The following is a 27592-nucleotide window of genomic DNA, read 5'->3' on the forward strand; positions in this document are numbered from 1 at the left end:
CCCTCTTTGCTCCTAGTGGAGTCAGTGCAGGGCAGGACTCCAGTGTGCTGGGAACGTGTGTTTTAACTCCTGCTACATCCCCCGGGAATGGCAGCAGCAGGTCCAGAGCCAGCAGTGCAGGGATGTGGCTGGCTGATGGGAAACTTTGGGGTAGCAGGAGGGAAGGCAGCATGGCTGTCGGCACTGCTGCCACAGACTCAACCAGCACTGGGGCCACATTCCCCAGGGACAGATAAAAGCAACCATAAAAGGGGAGACCTGTCACTCAGGCTGGCCTGGCTTGTCTCAGCAGAGCAGGGAGAGTGGAGCACCACTCAGCAAGCGGGTGCCACCGCAGCTCCAGGAGCTGCGAGCCACCTTATCAGCTGCATGTCACAGCCCGGGTGCTCAGGAACTGCTGAGTGATGCCAGGGAAGGCACCAACTCACCAGGCACCTCTTAGCAGCCTCAGCTCCGTCCTCTCTGCGATGGCAACGTGCAGCCTTATGTCTAGTTGGAGCCATCACATCCCATCAAGCTCCACTGGCCACTTGGTCCGTACATCATCATCATCGTACATCCGCTACTGCAGCCCTTCAGTGGGAAATTGAGACGGCTCTGGGTGAGGTCAGGATTTCCAGGGGTACAGCCATGCTTGGTTCCCTCCATCACCCTCTGCACACAAAGGAGACGGAGCTCAGACAAAGGGAAGGCAGGAGAGAGCAGCCCCCTCCAAATGGAATGAGGAATGAGACCCTCAGTGCTCCCAGTGCAGAGCATATCCAGCAGGAGCTGTGGGGGAAGCCACCAGCTGCAGCAACTTTTGCTTACGACAAGCAAAACACTCAAGATCCATAAGCAGGAAGAGGCTCTTTTGGAGTGAACTGCAAAATATTGTCTTTGCACAGCTAAACTCCCCCGCTTGTGCCTTCTCCTTGAGGCCTCGGCAGCTCTCGGGGAGAAGGTTCCTCCTGCTCACCCCTCCGCGAAGGGCAGGGTTCCTCCTCACAGTCAATTAGTGAGCTGGGGTCGGGGGTCAAGGGGCTTCCCGAGTTCATGGCGCCTACATTTGAACCACTGCCGAGCGACACCACCACCAAGTGGCACACACAGGGCAGTCCCCCTGGTTGTCCTGGGACACTGGGTACAACCAAACTGTGTGTGTGCCCCGAGATCTGCAACTTCCCCTCCTAACCATCAACTGCTAGGTCCTCCCCCTACACCCGGCTTCATTCCTCCCTGAACCTGACAGCCTCCAGCTGCCGGTCCAGCCCCCACACATCCCTCTGCAGAGCCTTTGTGGCTTTATCCCATCACTGGCAGGTTTGCAGGAGCGGAGGAGGAGCCCAAATCTCTCCAGCCCCATCTCAGCACCACCACACTGACCTGGGCAGCTCCACTGCATGCCAGTCCCATTGTCAGCCCCCCACAGCCCCATGCCAGCCCCATCTCCTTCCTCCGCAGGCCACGCTGCAGCAGGCCAGTGGCCGCTATCAAATATTGATAGTACTGTGTGGTAAATAAGCATTATGAATTTATGACTTGCTGAATTAAACAGGCCGTGCTTGGGCTGGCTGCTGTTTGGTGAGGCGGAAGGAACAGTGGCACTGCTGGCACATGCAGCGGCAAAGGCATGGCCCCACGGCTGACAGCATTCAGACCCAAACCAAGGGTTTGGGAACACCCAGGCTTTGGGAACACCCAGACCCTGCAGCCCTGGAGAGCTTGCACCAGGCAAAGGATCCCTTCCCCTCCTGTAAATGCCTCACTGCCCTTTGCATTTCAGCTCTCCCTAGGGCAGCTGACAGTACAAATTTCCCCCTCCTCAGACCTGCAGTACCTCAGAGCAGAGAGAAGGGAGTGAATTAAGGCTCAGGTTCACCAGTTTAAACAACAGTGAGTCCAGCACTATGGTTATGTGAGTAACTGGGTTAATTAATAACACAACAACTGTTGCCCAACACAGGAAAGAAGCACAAAATGATTCTGCTTGGTACAAAGGCGCCAGTGGAAAGTCACCTGTGAAAACCCCAGGCAGTGGGAAGGAGAGATGTCCAGCTCTATTGAAAGAGGCTGGTTTGCCACAGCCAATCCAACATGCTGGATGCAAGGAGAATCATAAGACTGGTTTGGGTTGGGAGGGACCTTAAAGCCCATCACCTTCCAATACCATGCCACAGGCAGGGACACCTTCCAGTAGAGCAGGTTGCTCAGAGCCCTGTCCAAACTGACCTTGAACACTTACAGGGATGGGTGTGAGAGAGTGGCATGGCTTGACATCTGAGCCTGGCTGCCTCTCTGGAAGATGTTTGGGTATTCTTGTGAACATCTTCACAAGAAGTGAGATGTAAGGACAGGATGGTGGGAAAGGAGATGGGATAAACACTGCAGCAGCATGTGAGACATCACCTAATTTGGGCCACGGGGGTAAGTGCCAAAGGAAGAGCCAGAGGATGGGATTTCCAGGATTGACACAAGAGGGAGCACAGGGAAGCATAAAAGCAGCGAGAAAGGCTCCCTGCCAGCACCATTTCCCAAGGGAGCACCAAGCAGGGCTGGTCCTGTTTATCAGGACCATAGAATCACTGTTTGGCTTGGAAGACACCATCTCGTTCCACCCCCCCCCCCCCTCCCGCCATTGGCTGGGACACTTTACACTAGATCAGGTCACTCCAAACTCCTTCCAGCATGACCTTGGATCAAGCCCAGAGAAGGAAATATTTTTGCCCATGCAAATATGGCCCTTTACACCTCCTAGCCATACGACAGATTGGTCACTCAGGCCTGGAACATTGTTGCCACCATGTCCCCTGTGAGGTGGCAGTAGGGTGTCACCAGGCCTGGCCGGTCCCCATGCTTAGCAGATGGGACCCCCACCCTCACTGTTAACACAGCAAATGATCTCAGCCCCCTTGGTGTGCCAGGACTGGGGCTGGTTCCCAGCACAGGGTATATCCTTCAAGGACCAGCACGGCCAGGCCCTGGTGTGACACCACAAAGCCACTATCATGGAATTGCAAACTATCCTGCACTTGGGTTACCTGCTTCTCAAATTAGCTCTGGCATGTCTTCTCCAAGCTTCTCTTCCTTAAGTGACAGTGGAGCCACCAAGGAGGATCGGCAAAGGGGCTGGCTGGGGTTGCTGCTTTGGGTCACTGCTGCCCCCTTCCCACCCCATTTTCCTGTCTCCATCGGGTGTCCAGGGCTTTGTCACCTAACAGTAGGAACCATAGACACTCCTGGCATACTTAGCTCATCACACATCAGACAGAGCCAGCTGGGCTCTTTCACCACCACTAAATTTATCCCTGAAGACCCCCTCCATGGTACAGTCAGTTCCCATCACTGGGTGATGCTTCACTCCCACTCCCACAGTTCCCCCATCGACCCCCCCACCTCCTCCCCCAGGCCAGGATATTCCCACATGGTTGCACATGAGCTGGCTTGCCTGAGAGCAGCCGCGTTCACATGGGACAGCAGTGGGGCTGGACCCCCTGAGGATGCTCCAGCCTGACTACCAGGGAAGAGCCTGCAGGCTTCAGCCTAGCACCAGGGGGGGACATTGCTGTACCCCCCACAAGCTGGCCCTATGCACCACCATGGCATCAGCTCCTCTCCCCGGCTGGGCAGGGTGCCACAGGGTGTGTGCTGGCAGACCAGGCATGGCTGCCTGGTCTGCCAGCACACACCAAGAAGAGGGGGAAACCAAACATGGGTAAGACCTCCTCATAGGAAGCCCAGCAGAGTCCTGACATCACCTCCCACTCCCCCTCATGAAACCACAAAGGGTTTGGGGTGCTAAGGAGGCTGCAACGAATGTCATGAATGTAAGCACATGCCAACCTGGGGATGACACCGTGCACTTAAGCCACATTACTCCCTCCCCACCGATGACAGCTGGGAATGGCCAGACAAAGAGCAGACTCCAGCTTCCTTGCTGGATCCACAACCAGAGATGGCCAGGGAGTTTGAACACTAATTTATCAAGCTTCCAAGACAACAGAAAAAGCTTATTCTTGCATGGCTGCAGTATTAAAATCGGAGATATGGCTGACCCTGCGTTTGTCCAGTGAAGAGTCCTGGGAGCTTGAAATCCCAGCCAGCACAGGATGCAATGCTCAGAGCTCGTCCTATTGGAAAGCACAACTGGAGCTCAGGAGGAAAACGCTCGTTGTGAAAGAGTGACCCCAACTGTCGTGATGGAAGGAAACCATTGCTGGAAAGCTCAGCTGGGAACCTCTGCTGCTGCTCAGCTGTGTGACACCAGACAGCGAGAGCTGAAATCTCTGGGGCAAAGCGTAAAACCACTGTGGGGAGACACAAGACAGGAACAGAAGTTACAGGGTCTCGCAGGGGACTTGGCTCCCTGTCCTTCTCCAGCAGGAGTTTGCTGCGGGGAGAGTAAAGCAGGGTGGTGAGAACTTGGTTTGGCATTAAAACATTGAAAGATATATTTGAGTCCCAAAAATTCAGCTGGGATTTAAATGCATTGAGCTCTCAGTGCCAGCAACACTGAGACACAGCACTGTCCCTGGTGTCACCTCCTGGGACTGGAACCCTCCTGGCCCACACCAGCCATCTGTGCCCCTACAGAACCACAGGAGTTGACATGAACCCTAAAAAGGAGAATACAGTCATGCGTAAGAATGTAGGGGACAGAGGACCAAGGGAGGGACAAAAGACCAGGTAATGGATGAGGTGACCAGTGACACTGACAGGGGCTGCCTGGAGATGTGATGCAGCAGGAACAGGGTGACTGTGAAGATGAAGCCTGGGTTTGGTCCCAAGTACCCGTCACCCTACAGTGCTGCCCTCCAGCGGCAGGGCAGATGAGGTACAGCCCCCTCAGCATCACTCTCACACCTGGATTCACTCTATCACAGCCTAGGACACCCTCAGCAACTGACACAAACCAGGGAAATATGGACCAGCTTGGGAACACTTGGGGAATATAACCCACCAGCTGCCTGAAAATCTATCCCACGCCTGCCAGAGGCTGTGATTGCTGTCCCAAGGACCAATGAAGAGGGCAACCACAGCTTTGGGTCAGAATTTTTTCACCACCACAAATAGAAATTTCCACAGGAAAAGCTCTGCATCTTGCCATTGCTTCCCTGCTCTGTTGTTGCTCCCTTTGACTTCCAAGCAATCCCACATTCCTGTCCCAAATAAACTACCTTCCTCACACACATCCAGCCCGGCTGCAAGAGAGTGACTTGGAAATGCATAGAGAAAACAGGTGGAAGATGGTGGCTGGGCTGAATATCCCATAAAAGCTCCACAGAGCCGTTCGTGGAAGCAAGCCTGGTAAGGCTGTGCCTGGGACAGGGGACTGCTGCATTCATGTTTCCGGGGCTCTTCCTGCAGGATAATGGCCCCAGCAAGTCCTGGAGATTTGCAGGACAAGGAACTCAGAAACAAAGCCCTTTCTAACCAATTGAAAGGAAAGCTTGGCAAAGAGTTTTAAAAATGCTTTAACAAAAATGCTGTCAGGGCTAAAAGTGACACTTTAATAATTCCCAGGCACTAGGAGGTTTTAGTGCTCAGAGGCACCTCCTCACTTAATAAAAAGAAAGAAAACACTAAAAAGCACATGAGGTATTTCAGCTGGTCCATAACAACCTGCCCAGCTTCATGCAGCACCCAGTGCCCACTCAGACAGGGGTATGGCGGGGGAGTGATGGCTGAGGAGGGAACCGGGTGAAGGGTGGGCTGGACACCCACACTTTGGTGAGGAGCACATGGGGTGCAATGATGGGAACATGAGGCTGGGCAGTGAGGGGCTGTGTGCCCGAGCTGGAGGTGTGTGTACCCTGTGCACCCCAGCTGCCCACATTCACAATTCCACAATTCCTGCCCAGGGGAGTGGAGGCTGTGTGCCAGGTGCTGCTCTTGGCTCCCGCGGGGCTCAGCCACCGATCGTCGGGCCAGTTCCCACGACCTGCTGCGCTTCCTGTGGCTGGCGGCTGCTGGATGGCTCTGGGACGTGGTGGCGGAAGCACTGCGATTCGGGTGGAAGCAGAGGCCAAGAGCCAGCCTCAGCCTGGGAACGGCCTCCATGTGATGTTCCCCACGGCCATGACACCCAGGGTGGGATCCGCTGGAGGCCAGGAACTGCTCTGCCTGCCTCCAGTGGGTCTGTGGATACCCTGGGAGAGCAGATATTGGGAAACCCGGTCCCGAGTAATTTCTGCTCCATGTCCAGCACAAGGCTGTACCCCAAGCAGAGTCATTACATGACTTTGTAAAATGCCCAGGGTTTGCTCCAGCCCAAAACCACATCCCCTTACTCAAGGTCTGGATGAAAGGGGGCACTCTGGGAGGCAGGTGCTCCCAGCCTTGCAGTAGTTCCCATCCCTTCTTCCAGAGATGTGCAGGAGAAGGCAGGGAGCAGCAATGCTTCCCTGCTCATACTGGGCACCTAAGCTCATGCAGGCATCTATCTTAAGTATGTTCCACACTGATCCATCACACACATGGCAGGGCAAAGCTATCCAAAAACTGGATTTGAGAATTCCCTCCATTTGTGTGTCTTGGGAAGCTTTTTATCAGTGTTCCAGAGCACTACAGATAGCAGCTGTTTGATGGGCATGTTCTTGAGTTTCTTCTTGCAAAATATTTAGATTTTCTGGAGCTTAGGACCACTTGGAGGTTAAAACAGGAGCTCTAGGGACAGCAGGCTGCCCCTGCACATGGGGACAGCAATTACAGCCCAGCCTGCACCTGGTTTATGTCTCCTGAAGCAGAGAGGTCTCTGGAAATCTGTTTAGCTGTGGGCTCTTGAAGACAAACGTTTGATTTCTCAGGGACTCCTCCTGATGGTCAACTCACCAGGATGAATCCAGCTGGAGTCATCTGCAACTCAAAGGTGTTCCTGTCCCAAATCACAGGCAAAGCCATGCAGAGCCTGGGAGGCCCTTTTCCTGTCTCCGTCTTGTTTCTTTCCTCTCCATTCTTTGAGCAAAGCTGTGTTCAAATAATGCTTCCATGGAACAAGAACTGCGAGGTAATTGGGATGAAAGGGTTTGGCATCTGGCCATGTTCTGAGCTGACAAACCCTCATCCTGTTTTCCAGTGCAGGTATAACAATACTGGAAAACTATACTCAGAACACACCCCTGCCATGAGCCCCCAGGCCCAAGTGGCCATAGAAGACATGACTGCCCAATAGGCAGAGGAGCACAGAATATCACTGCAGGCACCCACAAACACTCATGGGAGCTCTGAGAATAAAAGATCCTCCTCTCCTACCTCATGGTGGCACAAAACCTTCCCAGCTGTGTTCCCTGCTCCCACAAATACTCTCAGCTTGCCGTGGATTTGCAAAAAGATTTGCAGTCATCTTCGCGAGGTAAAAACCAAGTCATTCATCATCTATCGTAACAGGAAACTGCACGAGAAACCCTGATTTTACTTTCTTTGTATCAGTTTGCCCCCAGAGTTCCAGGTGATGGGAGTTTTGAGCTTTTGAGTCTTCTATGATGGTAGTGTAGACCTTTGTCTGTAAAAGAGCTCATGGCATTTAGCTCATTCTTTTCCCAAACTGCCCTTCCTAAATTAAAGTTTCAGTTCCTCCAGAATCCGAGCTTTTTCTCTCCCTCTGTGTGCCCAAGCAGTGGTTTCTTGGAGAGATTCAAATAAAGAACGTAATTTTATAAATTAATTGAATCTTAAAAAATCCAAAACTATAGTAACTTTGAATCACAAGGGAAAGGTATATTCAGTGGGTTTGAAACAGGAAAGAATCCTAAGTTTATATTAGATGAAGAAATTTAGCATATTGTGAATAAGTAAGTGAGCTGCATCACTTGGAAAAATATCCATTAGACCAAAAAGCACAACGTGCAAGGAGACAAGCACCTACATACACAGACATTCATAATAAAACTATCCAGAGGACAATTTTAACAGTATTTGGATATTATAAAAGAGCTCATCTCCATAAAATGAGCAACCTGAGCTTGTGGTTATCACACTGCAGCTGCTGACAGGAGCCAGAAGCCAGAGCAGGGTAGGCAGCTTTTTCCTTCCATCAGCCCTTTGCCTCTGCTTGCAAATGATGCAGAGGGCGAACACCCAGCCAGCTTCTGCAGGGAGCCCCCAGCGATTTCACTGAGACTGCAAATTCCTGTGGGGCTGCAAAAACAGGAGCTTTATGAATCCAACGGCACTGGAATAGAAACGTGCCCAGTAGACATCTCACACACACAGAGGCACAGAAAGGAAGAATCCACAGATATTTGGATGTTCTGCAGGGAGTGTATCCCCAAACCCAGCTGGCAAAAGCCATGTATGCACGTGTGACATGGAAAGAGAGAAACAACACTACCTTTTTTCGAGAGGATAGGACAGAGGCATGATCATGTTCTAGAAATATCTGGATCTCAGAATGAATCCTCTGAGTGAATCAGTAGAGTGAAACAGGCCTGGACACATTATTATGGCAGTGTAGAATTGAGAAAAACAAAATTATTAAAGCAAAAGGAGGTGTTTTGCCTGGACAGGTCCTTGAGCTTCTCGGTTCTTTGTTCCAACGGCTTCACCACCAGCACAGGAGGTGTCAGCAGACAGGAGCTCTGCAGCCAGGGGTGAATCCTCGGCCCTGAATCACTGGTGCTGCCTTGCAGCACCCCCAAGAGCATGAGTCCTTCTGGAGGATGGCACCAACCTCCTGTGCTGGATCCATGGGACCCACTCCTTGGCTCAGTTGGCTTAAATCGAACATGTAGGGAGAACAAGGCTTAGGGTGCTGCCGGTGTCACCTCACCAGGGAGCACCCTCTGCTCAGGGAGCATTGGGGCAGCACTTTAAAGATTTCAGATCTGCAGGGACTCCAGATCTCCAGATTTTGGGATTTACAAGATTTCCTACTTTATAATACAGCCATAGGTTAAGATTAATTACACAAAACAAGCTCCCCCAAGAGACAGTTCTGAGTTCTTGCCATGTGAAATTTATAAGAAGCCTCACTCAGGTACTGAGAATGCCATGGGCAGATAAAAGACTTTAATTTTTTTACTGTCCTTGAAGTGTGCAGTCAGCTTGTGGTGTTAAAAATGCAACTCTTGAGAGGCCTTTTGGATTTTTGGCTGGAGTAGCAGTGGCTCATCACCATGTACCAACATACCACCCAGTCTTTTCCACAACTCCACCTCCGTTCATGGGAATGTTTCCTAAAGTACTGACCACAGAAAAACAGCTTTTGTGCAAGTCCCACTGCTCAGAGGCAACACACAGGGCCTGTTTTGGCTAAGTTCAGGCAACTCCATCAGAAACACCTCCAGCTCCATCCATCCCACCTACAAGCAGCCAAGACATGACCTCTTTTTCTCCAGAGGCAAGCAGCAGAACTGCTGTTCCCAGCTTACATGTGGATGACTACAGAGAGGTGAACACCACCTGCCATGCCAGTACAGGGATGAACAGGGAGCAAGGATGCGCCAGGAAAGGTGAGCTCATTGTAAAAATAATTGAAAGAGCTTTTAAAGGAATCAATAAAAAGCTCTGGCTGGATTCACCACCCAAGGGCTTTTCTGTATGCTCCTTTTTATCAATTCGTCCTTGATTTTATCCCTTTTTTGTCTCTTTGTGCCACCCACTACACCCTGCACTGAGTATCCTGGAGTGTGTTGTACTCCACAAGCGGCCAAGGAAAAGAGCTTCAGGCACAAAGCAGCAGGGATGATGCAGAGAAGCTACAGGCAGTGGAAACAGGGACAGGGAATCACAGAAGGATTTATTTTGGCCAAGGAAGAAGTGACCTCTGGAGCACACCCCAGCGCCCACAGATACTCCTCACTGCCAGCTCGGTTGACGCAGTCCAGAGCTGGGAGCTGCATGCATGAACCTCTCATCTACACATTCCTGGCTTGCTGGAGGCTCTGTACTCCATGGATTACTTTCTCCACCACACACTGTTCCCAGGTTCTATTGTGCCAGATCACCATAGGTGGAGGAACTGCCTTTTTTTTCAGTGTTTGTCAGTAAAACTCCTCTGCCTCTTAGGGCAACCCATCCCAACACTCACTGCTTGGAGGGACAGACAGTCATGCTCTGGCATGTGTTCCACATGGCCATCTCATAATAGCAGCAGAGTATTATGCCATCTCCAAAGGCATTGACACTGACCTAACAGCACCCTTCTGGAGCACAGGGCTCAACAATGACACAAGTTCATGGCAGACCCCTCTCATGGTGGGCCATCATGTCATATCACCAGCTCATTCCTCTGACACCATCCAGCTCCTCAACCCACCCCAATACCACCCAAATTCAGGCTGCACAGCAACACCTTTGCTTGGTGCTGATGCTCATCCCACTGGCATGAGGAGAGACAAGACCTCCTCAGAACACAGCAGTGGGAATTTATCCCCGTCATGATTTCTAAGTTATCTTCTGCCCATTCCCTGGTTCCAGGCCCTGGACACACCAGTTATCACCGTTCCCTGAAACAAGACGTTTCCTGACCTCCTTTTCCCTCATCACTAATTCACACCGAGCAGGTTTCAGCTCAGCTCATGCATGAACTCCACGCTGGCACCGCTTAATGGCTAAAGAACGAATTCTGACAAAGCTCATTAAAAAAGAAAGCCACTGATGTCAGCAACATGCCTTAAATCTGACCCTCAGCTCCAGGCAGATCTGTCAAGAAATCAAGGCATCCTGCTGGAAATATAAAGGGAGAGAAGAAAATTATCAGTACAGTATGGAAGGAACATCATTTGTTGTTACAGATGTGAAGCAGATCAAAGACACAGGTGAGTGACACAAATTTGACTGTTCAAACAATTAAAACCTACCTTGCAGATGGACACTCAAGACAATTCCAGATGCACTGATGGGCCAGCTTTAGGGAATTTATGCACAGCTCACCTCAAAACACAGGGAGCCAAAATCGCAGGAATGCTCCTGGTGCTGTTTTGGTTGTGACAGACACAGACAGGTCAGCACAGGAAGACCGAACTGGCAGAAGGGCTGGGACTGAGGTATGAAAACAAAATTCTCTGGCAGAGTTCACTTCTGTTTTCTCCTTAGGAAAACACCTCACGTAATTAAAAAAAATAAAAAAAAAAAAAAAAAAAAAAAAAAAAGGCAGTCGCAGAAGGGGGATAAAAAGGCACTGTTGAAAAGTTAATTACATCCCCAGGTACATGTCCAGCCCCAGAAAGTTCTGAATGACACATTTCTAACAAAGTTTTTAAATAACTACAGGTTATTAATTACACTAAAATTTACCAACGCCTTCCCTTCTTTGTCTGGAAACCTTTGGACGTGTTTTCCATTAGGCAACACTTTTAAGCACAGCCAGCTATGCAGCACTTCCGCAGGTACTGAGAAGCTGTCTGTGTGATGTGTGCTACACACCCCAATGCTGCCTGCACTCCGCTGTACGGGGAGGGCGCAGCAGCGGGGCACACGATCAGTGCTGCCTGGGGGAACGGAAAGGCTGCATGCCGGTGCTTCCCTGCTACAATCCCCTCTGCAGCAGGGCTGTCTCCTTTATCTGAATGGCCGCGTCATCGCGAGGTCCGCAAGATCCGCTGTGACTGCACGGCCACAGAGCCGCTGAGCCGGCGAGCTCACTCCTGGTGCTTTCCCACACACAGGCAGGGACAGGACTGCGGCCAAGGAAGAGCATGGAGGGGATATTGGAGGGACGGCCTGCTCACTTGCCTCCATGGCCCCGAACATCTGGGCAGTGTCTTTGCTGTCAGCCCTGTGTGCTTCTTGCACCCAGCGATCTCGCCTTGGCCTCGCCTCTCTTCCATCTAGCAGCTTTCGTCCCGGCGTCAGGCAGCTCAAGAGGCTAGAAGCACCTGCCGAGCCCAAGCCCACGAGTGTCACTAGCTCCAGGCACAGAAGGGCTCTGAGTCTCCATTCCCCTAGCTGAGGAAAAATGGATCACTTCTTTCCATAGTTTGTCCTCATGGAAAGTATTTTTAAGAGCTACACAGTCCACATTTAATCACAACAATTAAAGAGATGCTCAATTAGTGTTTGCAAGCTTCTAAAACAGAGAGGCTGCAGACTGCATCTGTTTTCCATCTAGAACATGGGATAGTCAACTCCAGAACCCAGCGTGACAGAGTAAAGCTATTTGGAGATGTCTGTCCTTCATCAGACTGGCTGTGGCAAAAAGAAACTGTCCAAAAATATGATGCAACAGCATTTCTCACTGCCAAAATCCTGGGAAGGGCAATAAAACCTGGCGAGAGCAGGAAGGCCCTGAGGCACAGAGGGAATGGAGCAGTGCAGGACCTCAAAGGGCAGGGAAAGAGAGAACCAGGAGCATTGTGGGCGGTGTGGCCAGGTGACAGTCACAAGGGAGAGGACAGGCAGGACCTCAGTCCAAGCAAAGTGTTTTTTGCTCTGTGAAATACCTCCCTGCCCGGGGCAACGGGAGCCCAGGAAAGCTCCAGCCGTGCACAGAATATCCCACAGCAGCTCCGTGCAGGGAACAGCCTCGTACGGCCAAGAACAGCAAATAAAGAACCTGCTGGCCTCTGCCGGCACTGGCACCACACAGTGACCCTGCACCCTGGCTGCCAGGCCAAGCCTCATGTGGCAGCTCTGCCACCCCAAAACTGTGGTGCAAGGGCATGTCTCGATGCCAAACCCTAGGCAGAGCTGGAATGATGAGGCCATTGCTCCCAGCAGGGCCCTTGGTATTCTCTCCTCTGCGCTCAGGGGACACTGAGGCACAGAGCAAGCGATATGACGGGTTCTCCTAGGGTTTGGCACTGAGGCAGGGGCTATTTCTTGAGGGCGATGCCCCTCTTTGGGCTCCATCCTCATAGCTTGTCAGGACACCTCTCAATGCACCCAGCACCCTACCCAAAAGGGGCTCATGGGCACAGACCCCTAAACCAGCAGTGGCAAAGCACTGGAGAGCTGTAAGCAGCACCAGACACCTTGTGTTTCACACACTCTCCTCCTTAGCACAGATGGGGACACCGAGTGACATGCAATAAAATATAAAAACCCTTCCCAGGGAGATACAAAAATAATACTATGTACATTCCGGTTTCCCAAACAATCGCCTGAGAAGCCAGCACTGTGGGAAAGTCTCAGTTCACTCTTCCTAGGCATTATAAATAGAATCAGGGCTACAAGCAGGGCTGGAAGTGCGAAGGAAGGGGGGAAAGGCCATTTAATGGGCTCTGTTTGAACTTGGGCCCTGGCTGATGTCCAGCTTTCTGCAGAACATCTGGTCCCTTCCTGCTGAGCAAGGGGCAGCTGCACTGCACTGGGAACCGGGAAGCCCCAGTCCATGGCTGCTTGTTGGAACCCAGAGCCCCTGAGCCTACTGGGGCATTGCACCTCAGGCTGCTGCGTGTGTCACTCAGGAGCCTGCACTGTCACTCAAAAGCTGCCTCTGCCATGCCCAGGTGTGAGACCAGGTGGGTCAGTGTGAGATTCTGCAGGACTCCAACCCTGGGGGCTGGCATCCACAGGGACTCCAGAGCTTCTCTTCCAGAGGGCTGCTCAGTCCCTGACCTCATGTGAAGGCTCAGCACCCACCGAGCTCTCCTGCAGGACTGAAGCCCACAAGTTCTTCCATCTGCCTGGTTCTCCAGGAGCCTCATCTCTGGCTGTGTGACTTCTTTTCCCTTATGGATACAGTGCTCACCAAAAGCCCCTGCAGAACCTTCTCATGGGCAGCTCCATATTCTGGTATCCATGTGTTCATTCTTTACTCCAGCTCCTACTTTCCTGGGTTATGAGCCTGTTGTATCCCAGGCCACATTTTATGGATATAGATTCATCATGTCAGGGGATGGTTTGGGTCGGAAGGAACCTTAAATCCCATCTAGTTGCAACCCCTCTGCCATGGGCAGGATCACTTTCCACTATCCTAGGTAGGTCCAAGCCCTGTCCAACCCGGCCTTGGACACTTCAGTGCATGGGACAGCCACAGCTTCTCTGGGCAACCTGGGTGCCAGGGCCTCACCACCCTCACAGGGAGGAATCTCTTCCCAATTTCTTACCTCTGCATCACCAGCTTCTTCTATGTGGCTCCACCACTGCTCAGCTACTCATTCCTCGGTCCTGTTCCCCAACCTCTTCACCCATCACCTCTGCCCCTGTTCCTGCCTGGGCCTTATCACTTCCACAGCCCAGGCTGCCGGCCTGGGGCTACCTGAGACCTGCCCCACAGGGGTGTGGGGGGAGAATCGGGACCCAGGAGACAAACGGGAGCCCGAAGAGAGCCGGGAACCTGAGGGGAAAACTGAGAACCCTGAGAAGAACCAGGCCATGAGGAGATCCGGGGCCCTGGGGACGAGGGGAGTCTCAGTCGCGCTCCCCTCGGAGACGCAGGGGGCGCGCGCCCGCTCGGCTCGGTGACGTCACGGGCGAGGGGCGATACGAAACGGGGGCGCGGCCGGGCGCGCGCCTTTGTTTTGGGCGGCAGGTTCCCAGGCTGCCCGCGCGCCGCGGGGCGGGGCCGGGGCCGGGTGCGCGCGGCGCGGGGGGCGTGTCCGCGCGCGGGCCCGCGGGGTCAGTCGGAGCGCGGCGCCGAGCCGAGCGGAGCGGAGGAGGGTACGGCCGGGACACAGCCAGGATACAGCCGGGCACTAGCGCCAACAGCGACCGCAGCCGCACCTTAGCGAGCGCACGATGATAAACACCCAGGACAGGTGTGCAGCGTGCTCCCCGCTCTCCTTCGCTCCTCAGCGCGGCGGCGGCGGCGGGCGGGCCCGGGGCGCGGGCGGGCGCTGAGGCGGCGAGGAGGCCGCGGGACGTGGGGAGGTTGCTCCGCCTTTTCCCGCTTAAAATCCCCATCGAGGTGTTGCTTCCCCCTGGAGGAACCCCGCGGGAGTGGGTCTGGGCACCTCTCGCTGCGGCGGAGTCCGAACGCTCCCTCCCCGCGCCCCCCGCACCTCTCACTGCCTGGAGGAAGGTGGTTTTTCTAGGCAGGTTGGGTGTCAGCAGGCACTAACTTGCAGGATCTGTGTATTTTTCTCAGCTGACCGATTTGTCTTGTGTGTCTCTGCCTTGTTTAGAGTCCCCAAAGTGTCATTTTCTGCACCTCTGTCGCCGATAAGAGCCCAGAGGATGCGTATCAAGCAGCTTCAGTTCTTGTCCGTTGCCTGTGTGGGAGATGCTTGAACTGTGCTGTGTTCATCACATGGTTATCTACAATTTACTCCTCAAGTCGGGCTCCTGGATATGTGTCTAGCAATAGCAATAATAATAATTGTTGTTGTTACTATTATTATTATTATTCTAGTGCAGCTGCATCTCCAGAGCTTGTTCTAGAAGGGGCAGAAAGGAAAACAAACAAAACAGTCATTTCTTCAAAGTCAGGGAGTTCTGTGGATCCTTCCACCTGATCTAACTGTTCAAAACTAAGAAAACCCCCAAAACACGAGGAAATGTGTTGATTTCAGCCCCTGATGTGCTGGTGGTTGTCTCAGCCCGGCTCTATGTGCCCGGGCTGCCTAGGAGCAGTGATGACGGGGTTCTGAAATTGCTGAGCTGCCCTTTGCACTTAGCAGGGACAGGGCACGGGGTTGGGATCGCTAGGAGCTTAGTGAGTTAAAATTACACCCGTGGGATGAGAGTGTAACATCGATTTCCAGCTCCCCTTTCAGGAAGGGCACAGATGAGCAACTTATACTGAGGAGTTTCTCCACGGAAAGGCCTTGGTGATCTAAATGCATCTTAATTTCAACCAAACTGCAGGAAAGCAACTTCTCCAAGGAGGACAGGCATCAGAAGGGAGCACAAGCATAACTTTTAAGCTCTAAACAGGCCTCAGGGAGAGTTGCCGTTTGCGCAAGGATGGATGAAGGGATCAGATGTTGTTTGCATGAATTTCTTCCCAGGGAGCTGAAGTGCAGCTGGAGAAAGCAAAAGCCCTTTTAATTTGTGCCCCACACGCACTCTCTTCTCTGAGGGTGCTGCTCTCAGAACTCTAATCCTTGGGGGGTATAGTGGTGGTATGCAGGGACCCTGTTTTTAGAAGGGTAGTGGAGGTATGCAGATTTGGGCCAGGAATGTGCAGGCAGCAGCTGAAAGGGACTGATGTTTTGACTTTTGCATGTGCCAGAGGAAGTGAAACCGGGAAGTGTCTTTGGCTGTTTTTCGTGAAAACTGCCTCTCTGTTTCAATTTTTTTTTTTCTCCCACAACTCCACTTCATTATCCAGTTTCTCGATTCCTTGGCTGCAAGTTGGAAAGAGCTATCAATAGTACATTGTTGGCTGGAGGGTAGAGGGAGGAGGGAAGGGAATAACAAAGCTGCCAACAGCTTTCAGGGGTGGGGACAGCACAAAGTGCTTTGTCATCCTCTCGACATCCACTACTACTGAACACACACTGGCTCATTGATAGCCCCAGGCACACTAGGGAGCACAGAACACCCTGCTTTGCCCCCAGACATCTCCTGGTGTATTTAAACTGACTTTTCTCCAAGATATGCCTGCTCTAGCACATGGGAATGCTGCCCCGGAGCCCATCTAGCAAACCTCTGGGAGGGAATATGTGGAGGAAGAATATTAGTGTTTCCTGTAGAAAGATGGTTTTGGTGATAGGTGGTTAGAAGAGATCCGTGGTGAATTCTGCATTGTGCATTTGTGAGCTATGTTTTTGGCAGTCAGAAATGCCAAATTTTAGTAGCTTGTTTGCAACTGGCACAGGCAAGTTAAAAGGCTAGGTTGATTTGGGCTTGGAGCAACCTGTTGTAGTGGAAGGTGTCCTTGCCTATGGCAGGGGAACTGGATGGGTTTTAAGGCCCCTCCAAGCCCAAACCAGTCTGATTCTATGTTTCTAGGTATCTCACGTGATTCTGACAGTGCAGCTCTGTATTTGGTGTTTGGGTACTTGAGCCTGTCTGCCTCGTGGAGAGGGATTAGAGTGGAAAAACACTGCATTGGGAACAACTTCAAGTAAGATGTTTCAGGACAGGCAGTGGTTGTCAGAACAGCTGCAGAATTTATCCACTTTAGCCCCGTTCCTCGCTCTGTGCTCATGAGAACCCTCCCTCACCGCATCGTTTTGACGGTGCTTCCATAGCTTTGTGCTGGTGTGTTTCATAATGGGAGCAGTGGAGAAGGACTCTTTTCCTGCATGGCTTTCACAGGCTGTGCTAGAGGAACATTGCTGGGCCTCAGCACAGAGCTTTTGTGGTGCTGAGGGAGGAACCAAGGCTCCAGAAGTAAAATACTTTGCTTTGATGAGCTTCCTAAAAGCCAGAGAAGGTATTAAAGCCTGTGTCCAAAGCATTTGTGGAAGACCATGTATAGGACTTTCAAACAAACTTGGAAACTGCAAAGGAAATGTTTTTTTGCTGTTCAAAGTAGCTCTGAGGGGCGAATTTGTAATTTTTAGGGTTGGGGTGGAGGATGCTTGCATGGTGCTTCACGTGTTTGTGAAAATGTTGCTGTGGATGTTGTGGAGCGTATTGAAGAACCAACCCTTTCACTTCTCCTGGGTTTGAAAATGTGAAACTTAAGCCTTCTCCTGGGCCCTGTTGATCTATTTGTAGGTATTTGTCTCTATAAAATGTGCTCTCATCTGGTCATGTGTTCCCAGCCATCTGTTCCTGGCAGCCTTCCAGGCCTCTCTTATTAGCATGAGGTTGCTCAGCACTCTCTCTGGGCTCCTGGCTCTAGCCCCTCCTCCATTCCTAACAAAACACGCTGGGTTCTGGTGCCACTGGGCCAGTGGGTGGTTTCAGTGTTGACATCTGGATGCTGTGGAGGAGCAAGGATATGAATGATTTGGGGCTTTGAGAAGCTAGAGCCTCTGAAACGTGATCCCTGCTAATGTAACACGGTGTTCTCTCTCTTTTTCTTGCAGTAGTATTTTACCTTTGAGTAACTGTCCCCAGCTGCAGTGCTGCAGGCACATTGTTCCAGGGCCTCTGTGGTGCTCCTGATGCCCCTCACCCACTGTCGAAGATCCCCGGTGGGCGAGGGGGTGGCAGGGATCCTTCTCTTTCAGCTCTGATATATAAGGTGAGAAAGATTTAACTTCTAAACATTGACCTGTACCTGCCTTACAACTGTGTTCAGTTCCTTTCACAGTCTGATGGGAATAAATGCAATGAACTCCAAGATAATAAGTGGGAGTACAGGTAATTTTTCAGGGACTGAGCTGCAGACAGGTATCTTCTGCTTAAATATCACCTGTTTATTAAGAAATGAAAGACCATTGTGCAGCAGATCATTCACTAGCCTGTCTGCAGAGGCCTGCTGCAGCTATTTTACACAGAGCCTGCATTATCAGGATGTGAAAGGGCTTTCTGAAATGTCTTGCAGAGAGAGGAAGCGAGAAGCAGACAGGTGAAATGCAGCAAGGGAGGGGTTGATAAGCTCCTTCCTGTGCCCTGGTCCAGAAGGTGTAGCTGTCAGGGCCTGGGAGCTGCCTGAACCAAGGTGCTGATGGGAGAGGCAGCCATCCAGCTCCCAGACAGGGCTGTTTCTAGAACATGAGCACAGGCAGGGCAAGATCAGGAAGGATTTGTGTCTGCAGATTTGCAGCTATCTCATTTTATGTTCCTCTTCATTCCATGGGACCTTCCTTTTCAAATGAGGAGACCTGGCTGCTCCTTCCTGTAGAGTAATTGGCATTTGTGTGACCTGGCTCACATCTGTCTCCTTTCTGGGACAAGGGCTGCTTCTTCCATTTAGATGAGGCAGACTGAATTTATGCTCACCTTGCAAATTTGGCTGTTGAGCCAGGAGTGTTGTCATAGGTGATAGACCTGATTTTTAATTAACCTGTGCACAGCACACAGACATTACCTGATGAAAAGATACAGACCCTTTGGGTCACAGCTCTCAGAGTCTCCTCTTGGAGTTCCTGAGAGAATCACAGACCTCATGGTTGCTTTCAGAGTTTCTTTTGGTGAGTTTTCAGCACTTTACTCGCTTGTTTCCCTTGCAAAATGTCAACCCCTGAGTTTCCAGTGACAAGGTCTCATCAGTTTAATGCTTGAGGTGAATTGTCACAGATGTTTGGGGGGTACAAACTGCAGAGAAGCAGCACAGAGGCTTCCTGTCACAGAAAGAAGATACAAAAATAGCTTAAAGAGGGCCCTGGACAAGTAATGAATCCTCTCTGGTTGGGAAATGGGACCCTGCAGCTGGAACTCCTGCCAGCCAGCTTTGCCAAGCCTTGTGTGTGCACCAGGCAAGGCCCAGAGGCAGAAAATGGGCTCAGCATGGAGGAGGAAGGTGGAAGGAATCATGATTTGTAGACTTTGGAGCGTTTGATTCCAGTACAGCTCTGAACTTGCACAGATTTTGGCAGTGGTGTGTAGGCAGAGGGGATGTCATCTAGATAGCTGCATCCCAGAAATATGGATGGAATTCCTCCTGGATTTATTGCTTGACAAAACTTGAAGAATCTGTCAGAAAATCAGCCCTGTCTGTAACAAAGAATCATGGAATAGTTTAGGTTGGAAAAACTCTCTAAGGACATAGAGTCCAACTGTTCTGCCAGCACTGCCCATATTCACGACTAACCTATGTCCCCAGGTGCCAAATCCACAGGGCCTTTAAACCTCTCCAGGGATGGTGACTCCATTCTCCATTTCTCTGGGCGGCCCCTGCCAGGGCAGGACAGTCGTTTCGGTGCAAACACTTTCCCTAATATCCAACCTCCTCTGACCTGGAAATGGTTGAGGTAATTTACTCTCATCCCATCCCTTGTTCCCTGGGAGCGGAGCACTACTCCCACCTGGCTGCACCCTCCTGTCAAGGAGTTGTAGAGAGCAAGAAGGTCCCCCGTGAGCCTTCTTTTCTCCAGGCTGAGCCCCCCTAGCTGCTCCTTATCAGACTTGTGCTCCAGACCCTTCCCCAACTCTGTTCCCTTCTCTGGACATGCTCCAGACCCTCAATGTCTGTCTTGGAATGAGGGCTCCAGAACTGATCCCAGGATTTGAGATGTGTCAGACCTTGGAGTGGTTACAGGGTTGTGTCTGTCCCCTCAGTGGCCTGCTCAGTCTGGCAGTGCTGTAGTTACAGCAGCTGAACTTTTCAGCAAGCAACCACCAGCATGACCTCGAAAGGCATCTGGATCCGAAAGCTTAAGTCCTTTTTCCAGCTGTATCAGCTGTTCCAGTCCAAGGGATGACCTTTCTGAACACACCTGCCTCTGCCAGCGCATGCAGCACTCGGATACATCACTGCTATAAATCTGGGCTCCCTAACAGTGTTGGCATTTTTGTGTTAAGAGACTTAAAGCTCAGCCTTCCTTCCCGGGAGCTTTGCTGGAGCTGAGAGTGCCACAGTGACTGGTGCGGGTGCTGCGCAGCTGGGATGTGCCCTGGCTGGAAGAACTTGTCAGGAGGCTGGCACATGCCAGCAGCAGGTGCTTCCACAGCTTTCTCCAGCCACTTGGCCAGGGTGGATCATAAGATCCTTCCTTCTGATCCTCCCAACATGCCAGGGCCTCCCCCCATCTTTCCTGGGACATCTGAGGAGCAAAGCAGGGCTGGAAAATCCTGTGCTCAGTGAAGTAGAACCAAGTGGAAGTTGGTCCTTGTGGCTTTGCATTGCTGAAATGGAGCTGGAGGGCTGGGGAACTTGCTGCATGAAATTCAGTCTGGTGGCAGGGGACACAGGAACATGGCAGGGAGATTTTGTGGGGGGATTTTTCCAGGGTCAGCTAAAACCGAGTGCTTATTGCGTAAACAGGATTTTGCTTTGAGTGGCTTCCACAGAATTTTGGGCTGCTGTTGTTGCTTCACAGGAGCAGCCCACAGAGCCTTTCTCTTCCCTGGCATCTCTGTTTGGATGCCTAGAAATAAAGTGTCAGCTGCCCCAGCCAGGCAGTGTAAACGTAATTCCCACTGAACCGGGGGAACTGGATCTGCTAATCGCTGTGGCCATACTGCCTTTGGCTCCTGGGCTATCACAGGAGGGGAACAACCTCACTGGGTTTAGAGCACTGGACATAACTTCTGGTGACAAGGAAGTTCTGAACCAAATGTCTCAGAATGCTTTTCCCTTCCTATGGCAGTGCCGGCCCTCCCATTCAAAGGTATACCTCCCATGTGTAAATCTCACCCTGCTTTCCTTACCTTCCTCACCCAGTTTTAGTTTTGTGAGCGTGGGAAGAGCATGATCTGTGAGCTTTTCTGGAGAGAAGGATGTTTTCTGGAACAGAAACACTTTCTGCATTGAAACAATAACTGTGAAGGGTCCTGTAAAGTCACTGCTGAATGATATGCACGTAAAGACCCTTGGATGTGTTTCTTTTAAGAACCTCTGTATTCAGCCCTGCCTCTCTCCTGGCTCCATCACAACCACAGCTTGACCTCACTGGAGCAGCTCTCAGTGCATTTCTTGGTGCACTCAGCCACTCGGACTTCCTTCAAACTTGATGAATAAACTTGTTTCCTACAGGATATTTATTGTGGTGAAGTGTAAACTTGTTTTTCAGCTCAGCTTTGTGGGCTTTCAATGAAAGGCAGCTTCCTCTGCTCGGCTTTCAGAGGCCAAGCCACTCCCAATTTGCACGTGGTATTACTTTGTTCACCCATGTGAATGTCCTCAGAGGCTTCTCTGTCATACAGTAGTCAAACCAAGGGGGATCTATTTTAAGACAGGAGGTAATAGGAATTAAAGCACTGGGACACTGGCTTGAGGAGCTTGTAAGGAGTTGCTGAATTAACTGCCCTGTTAAAATAAAATACCTGGAGGCTGGACAGCTGCTCACCCAATGATCCAGTGGAATGAACTACTTCCCACCCACCTGCTGTGGAGGAAGGGACCCATGGCTCTCCAGGTGCTCTTATGACTTTGGGTATCTGCTTTACTTCTGCCCTTCAAAGCTGTGCATGTGCCTGTGAATGTGAGGGACAGGGACATGCGAGCTGTCACCAAGCACAGGGGACAGTTCAGCTTCACTGCAGTAACAGTGTTAACTGAGGGCTCTGCTTCTTTCGCTGGGGCTTGTGTCACTGAAACATGGAAATCGTTACTGGGCAAGTCAAGTGCCTGCAGGAATTGTCTGAAGGAATGAAGCTTTAACCACTGAATTGTTTTCTAGGAACTGCTGAGCTGATCTCAAGTAATCTGCATGTTCGGCATCCTCATGGGGCAGGACTGGGGAACGATGTGTGCGTTTGTGATCTCTAGAGAAAACCTTCTCACAGGCTTCAGATCTGCTCTGGAATTTCCCTGCACTCTCTTTTCTTCCCTTACACCAGGAGGCAAACCATTGGTTATAAAATCTGGGAAAGCAATTTGTGGTCACTCCTGGAACAGAAAGGTTGTGTTGGGGATAGTAGAGGCACCGAAACTGTTTGGGCTGTGGCAGCAGAAGCTGTGTTGGGTGTTTGGTCCAGTTGTGCTGTTGGAAGCTGTTCATGAAGCACCATCAGATGTGGCTTGGAGCTTGCAGTGAGGGAGTGGAGTCTTCTACTCAGAAATTTAATATGATATTAATATGTAAAACTAAATTCCTTTAACAGGAAAACATGGCTAGAAATCACTCTGAGGGCTAGGAACTGTGTGATGTGTCACTGAGCCAGCAAAAGGGGAAGGGAAAAGCATAATCCTCTTCTCAGTAAAACCCTAAGACCATTTATTTGCATTTGCTTTCTCCAGTTGTCCCTGGGTGTTCAGGAATTTACATTTTTCATTTTCCTAGGATGAGAAGATCACTGTTAGCCAAGATGTCCCAGTGCATGAAGGGAAACCTCACATTGTCCACTTCCAGTACAAAGTCACAGAGGTGAAGACCTCCTCCTGGGATGCAGTGCTCTCAAACCAGAGCCTCTTTGTGGAAATCCCTGACGGATTATTAGCTGATGGAAGCAAAGAAGGGTAAGTTCTGGACCCTAAAGGGGAAGCCATAGCTCCTGGGGGGCAGGACTTTGCTTACATAGGTGATTGTGGATGTACCCCATTGCTAGAGGTGTTCCAGCCAGGCTGAATGGGGCTTGGAACAACACGATCTAGTGGAAAGTGTCCCTGCCCCGGTAGGACTTGGAATGAGATGAGTTTTAAGGTCTCTTCCAAACCAAACCATCCTGGGATTCCATGCTGTGTGTGGGGGAAATGGGCTGTGCAATGGCAATTCTTTTTGTGGTTTGTGCACATTCTGCTCCCTGGTCTGCAGAGTCCCCCATAGGAATATTTTCCCCCCAGTGATATTCCAGATGAGTTACCATTTTTTGAGTCCCAACACTAATGAAAAACAAGCAATAAATGAGCAAAGTTTGTATCTTTGTATACTTAGGTAGAGAAAGCCAACGAGATTTTCTCTGATATTTTATTAACCCTATCTTGGCAGGTTTTCCTCTCTTTCAGGGAACTAAAACCTCCCCCGGATGGGGATGCTCTCCTCATCAGTAGGTGGGTCTGCTCTTGGAGCACTGGCGCCAGGCTCTGCCAGGAGCTCTGATTTTTCTCTTGGCAGAATCCAGTCATGTTTTGTCCAGACAGCTCTGCTATGGGAAGTTTGTGTAAACACAGCTTCCAGAGCAACTCCTTCCTGCCAAATGCTGTGCCAGAGGTCTCCGATGCAGTGTAGATGTGGCTTTGCTAGATTCCTCTGTAGAGCAATCAGCTCCTCCTGAATCTCCAAGTAGGCTTCATGCTTTAGTGACACAAGCTAATTCAGGAAAAACTCATCGCTGGGCACCTTCAGGAAGTGGCGGTGTTGTTACTGTCTCACACTTGTCTCATTTGATTCTGAGTCCAGATAAATATTTGTGTAGTTTCTCCAGTTGGCCCATAAATCTCTGGGCTCTCCCTGGAATGGGTCCTTCTGGGAGGAAGGACACTTGCTAGTGTCATTGTGACTTAAAGTGCAATTTTGTCAGGTTATTTTTATATATAAAATGTATATTTTATTTCACCCTTGGCTTGGTGAAACAGCCAAGGAGAGGCCAGAGGCCATAATTAAAGTAGTTCATTAACATATTAACAGAACCCTTGCAAATTGAATCTCGTGTGCTGCGCTGACAGCTGGTTACTGAGATGTGGAGTGAAGGCCTGTTTGTCACTGCTCTGTCAGCACCAGTGGTTCAAAGTGATAGCAAGTGTGCCACCCTGGAGGCTTGCAGAAGGGTTACTGCAGCACCACTTCCATAAAGAGGTGGCAGAAATAATCCAGCTGGAAAGGCAGGAAGCAAGGATTCAGGGAGTAGCAGCTGTGCCATCCAGCCAATGTGCTCAGGAAATGGCTTTGCTTGTGCACACATTCTCTGGAGATGGTTTGTTCTCCTTTTCTGCCTGCCATGAGCTTGGTTCTGGGCAGTTTCCCTTTCCAAAAAGTACAGAACTCCCAGATCCCCCATGTGCATTGCCAAGGAATGCAGCCTGGCCCCGGAGCAGCTGGGATATTCCGCTTCCTGCCTATGAAGGCTTCAGTCCCAAAGCACCACGGGTGGGGAGGGTGTTTGTGGCTGCGAGAACAGGAACTTACCCTGACTCGGAGCAAGGACAGCTCTTGAATCTGCAGGGCAGGAAGCCCATTGTTTCAGCACCCATTGTTTGCTGGAAGGGGGCTGTAAACAATCTTTGTGTCTGAAAACATCCAATCATTTGATAATTCGATAATGCTGAGAGGCTGCCTCAGGACAGGACTTCCCAGAGCTGATGTCCTTTTGTCTTCCCCCTCCTTGGCAGGTTGTCAGCACTGCTGGAGTTTGCTGAAGAAAAAATGAAAGTCAACTATGTCTTCATCTGCTTCAGAAAAAGCAGAGAAGATCGAGGTGAGGGCTGGCCCATGCTCGGGATTGCTCCTGACATCCCACACGGTGCTGCTGAAGCTGTAAAGAACTAATCTCAGGGAAAGACTCAAAGGACCCTCCTAGTGCAAGGACTGTTATGTGCATAATTCTTATGGGAATAGTTTTGTGTAGAGGAAATAAGCCCTTTATGGAGGGTAAGGGAGTGTTGTGGTTTCTGCAGCAGATCTGCTGGATAGGGCTTGGAGCAACCTAGTCTAGTGGAAGTTGTTCCAGCCCATGGCAGTGGGGTGGAACTCAATGAGCTTTAAGGTCCCTTCCAGCCCAAACCAATCTGGGATTCCATTCATCTGCTTTGCTGCTCTGCCATTAAATACTCTGGTGCAAAAAGCTGCTCCTAAATGATTTGAGGCAATTTTCTCATCTAGTGTCAGTTAACATTTCCCTTTTGGTGAGCAGTGAAGTCTCTGGCATCAGGCTGCTGTGACATGGAAGGTGAAACTAGGGAGGAGTTACCAGATGCAAAACAAGCACTTAGAGCCTGTTGCCCTGAAATTCATCACCTTTTTAAAGTTCTTCTGGCACTTCTGTCCTTTCCAGGCTTACAGGTAATCCTGGCCATGGCTCAAGATGCTTATGGCTTTGGGGGCTGCATTAGGATCTAAAGATAGACCAGCTGGGTGAGGGATTACAGCCCAGGGGGCTGGGGGATGTACCAAGCTGTCACTCTAAATCCCGCCAGTCAGGCTGTATCCTAGCAAGTAATTCCAACCCCAATTCTAATTTTACTCCACAGCTTCATGAGCTGTCCCAGCTTCTCTGAAACGAAGGGCCTTAGTAAAGCTGAGCTGAGCCCAGGAAGATGTCATCATCCCTCATTACCATGCCTGGAATAATTTCCAAATCAAGTCCTGTTATGTCACCACTAGCACCGGTTTTGTAGGTAGCTGGGGAAAGAGTGCCAGTGCCAGGGGTTGTTGGTAGGAGTTCTGGAGTGGATCCAGGTCCTTGTCTATGCAGCTGAAATTCAGTGCTGCCAGAAATTATCTTCAGGAGCTTTCTGCATGGTCACTCAAGTGTCCTGGAGCTGATTGCCCAAGGGTGCCATAGGGATGGGACGCTGCACCAGGGTGTCACAGGACAGCCATTGCTTCAGTGACACAGGCATGGTGCCACAGAACCGTATCTGTCTGGGCTGGCCCCACTCTGAATTCCCACATGTAACCCAAAGTGGTTTTCCTGGGGTCCCACCACGGCCTGTGCAGAGCGGTCTGGAGTTTCCACTGAGCTCCAGCACCTCCTTGTGGAGACAGCAAATGTCTGCCTTGTCCCAAAGCAAATTCGTCTTCGCTGCTGTCTGTCCTCAGCGCTCAAGGGTGCTGGGGCAAGACAAAACCTACAGGATGGCCACATGCATCCTGGAAAAGCAGGGATGTGCAGCTGGTGCAGGCAGACAACCAACCACTGCTGTTTCTCACAGGAGATAGAAGCAGCGTTGCAGCAGAGACACGGACAAAATTGCTCAGCTGCACAGCTAAAATCCCTTCTTCACACTTAGGAGCAGCTGCAGTGAGCACAAGAGGAGACAAAAAGCCCTGCTGGAGAGGGCTGTGCTTCTCTGCATAGGAAGCTCTAGATGCACTCACAGGGAGTGTCCCATGCACTTCGATATTGATGGGAGAGGTAAAGAAAATTCTTCCTGGTAGTAATAGATCTCTGTCTCTTTGGTAGCTCCACTCCTGAAGACATTCAGCTTCTTGGGCTTTGAGATCGTGCGGCCTGGCCATCCCGCTGTCCCACTGCGGCCAGACGTGATGTTCATGGTGTACCCCCTGGATCAGAGCTCTTCCTCCGATGAAGAATAGCTTCAGAAGGCAACTCCGGTGGGACCCTAACATGCTGTGGCGGGGAGAGAGGACCACCTCCTTTCCTGAGGAGAGGGAAGCAGAGCTTCTCTTGGACTGCAGGCACATTTCTCATTGTTAGATTGGGCTGTGTATCCCCAGAGTTGACTCTCATCGAAACATGTTGCCTAGAGAACTATCTATCACACATGTAATCATCACTAGGAAAAGGAAGATGTTTATGAACTGGCATAGGAGCTCTTCCCATGCAGCTGCATGGTGTGGGAGCCCCGAGGTTGGTACCACCTTTGGGACTCCTCTGAACCCCCATTGGTGCCTCCTGCCTGCCCAGCATGAGCTCAGCTGGGACACGACCCATTCATTTCCCACTCAAGACCTTAAAAACAGCCTGGCTTGGTGTGGGGCACATGCAGGAGACGCTCAAGTTTATCCTTTAACACTACATTAAACCCCCCATGCATCTCCACTCCAATGCTGGTTTAACTGGCCTAACCTTTTTTTCCAAAACTTCTTGCTCTTCCAGCTTTTGTTTTATGCAGTCTTAACCCTGTTCCGTGTTTCCACTACACTATCACAGCATTCAATAAAAGGGGCATTCAGATGAACTTCAAACAGCTGGGGCTGTTTATTTGGGAGGAGCAGTTTCCTGACTTGCACCGTGATGGTTGGGATGGTCCAAAGAGCCAAGAAAAGCTCCTGCCTTTACCCTCTGCCCCAGGATGGATCTGGAATGACCCCAAGCCCTCACCTCTGTTCCTGCTCACCTTCCCACAAGGACTGCCACTACTGGCTGTATCCAAACCAAAGGGTTGTGTGGGGGAAGGTGCTGGGATGCTCTCCCCAGGCTTTTCCAGGAAGGGGCCATGGTGCTGGCAGTAGGTCATGGCTCAGTCCAGCCCTGTCCCTGTACCGTGTCACTGCATCCTGGCTGGCTCTGTCTGACAGGCCCAGGGAAGGGGGATGTGCTCCAGGGCCATGTTCTCAGCTCTTCCTGGCCTGGCTCCTTGTTGTGGGATTGTTCCTGTTGCACTTTTGCCCATCAGCAGATGATTCTGTTGGAAGTTGGACCAGAGTCATTCCATATCCACCATGGT

The 27592-nt window shown here is 51.0% G+C and overlaps 1 protein-coding gene across 1 annotated transcript; it reads left to right on the forward strand.

Moving 5' to 3' along the window:
- The first annotated feature begins 14590 nt into the window (after positions 1–14590).
- On the forward strand, positions 14591–27110 carry OAZ2 (ornithine decarboxylase antizyme 2). Its single transcript, XM_014889998.2, is given in 6 exon segments — positions 14591–14618; positions 17784–17859; positions 17861–17941; positions 22587–22762; positions 24572–24657; positions 26365–27110. Coding segments are annotated over 6 exon segments (573 nt in total). The 5' UTR covers positions 14591–14598; the 3' UTR covers positions 26499–27110.
- Positions 27111–27592: the final 482 nt, after the last annotated feature.

Source organism: Sturnus vulgaris, chromosome 13 (assembly GCF_052056855.1).
Source record: "Sturnus vulgaris isolate bStuVul1 chromosome 13, bStuVul1.hap1, whole genome shotgun sequence".
In the NCBI taxonomy this organism is placed as follows: Eukaryota; Metazoa; Chordata; class Aves; order Passeriformes; family Sturnidae; genus Sturnus; species Sturnus vulgaris.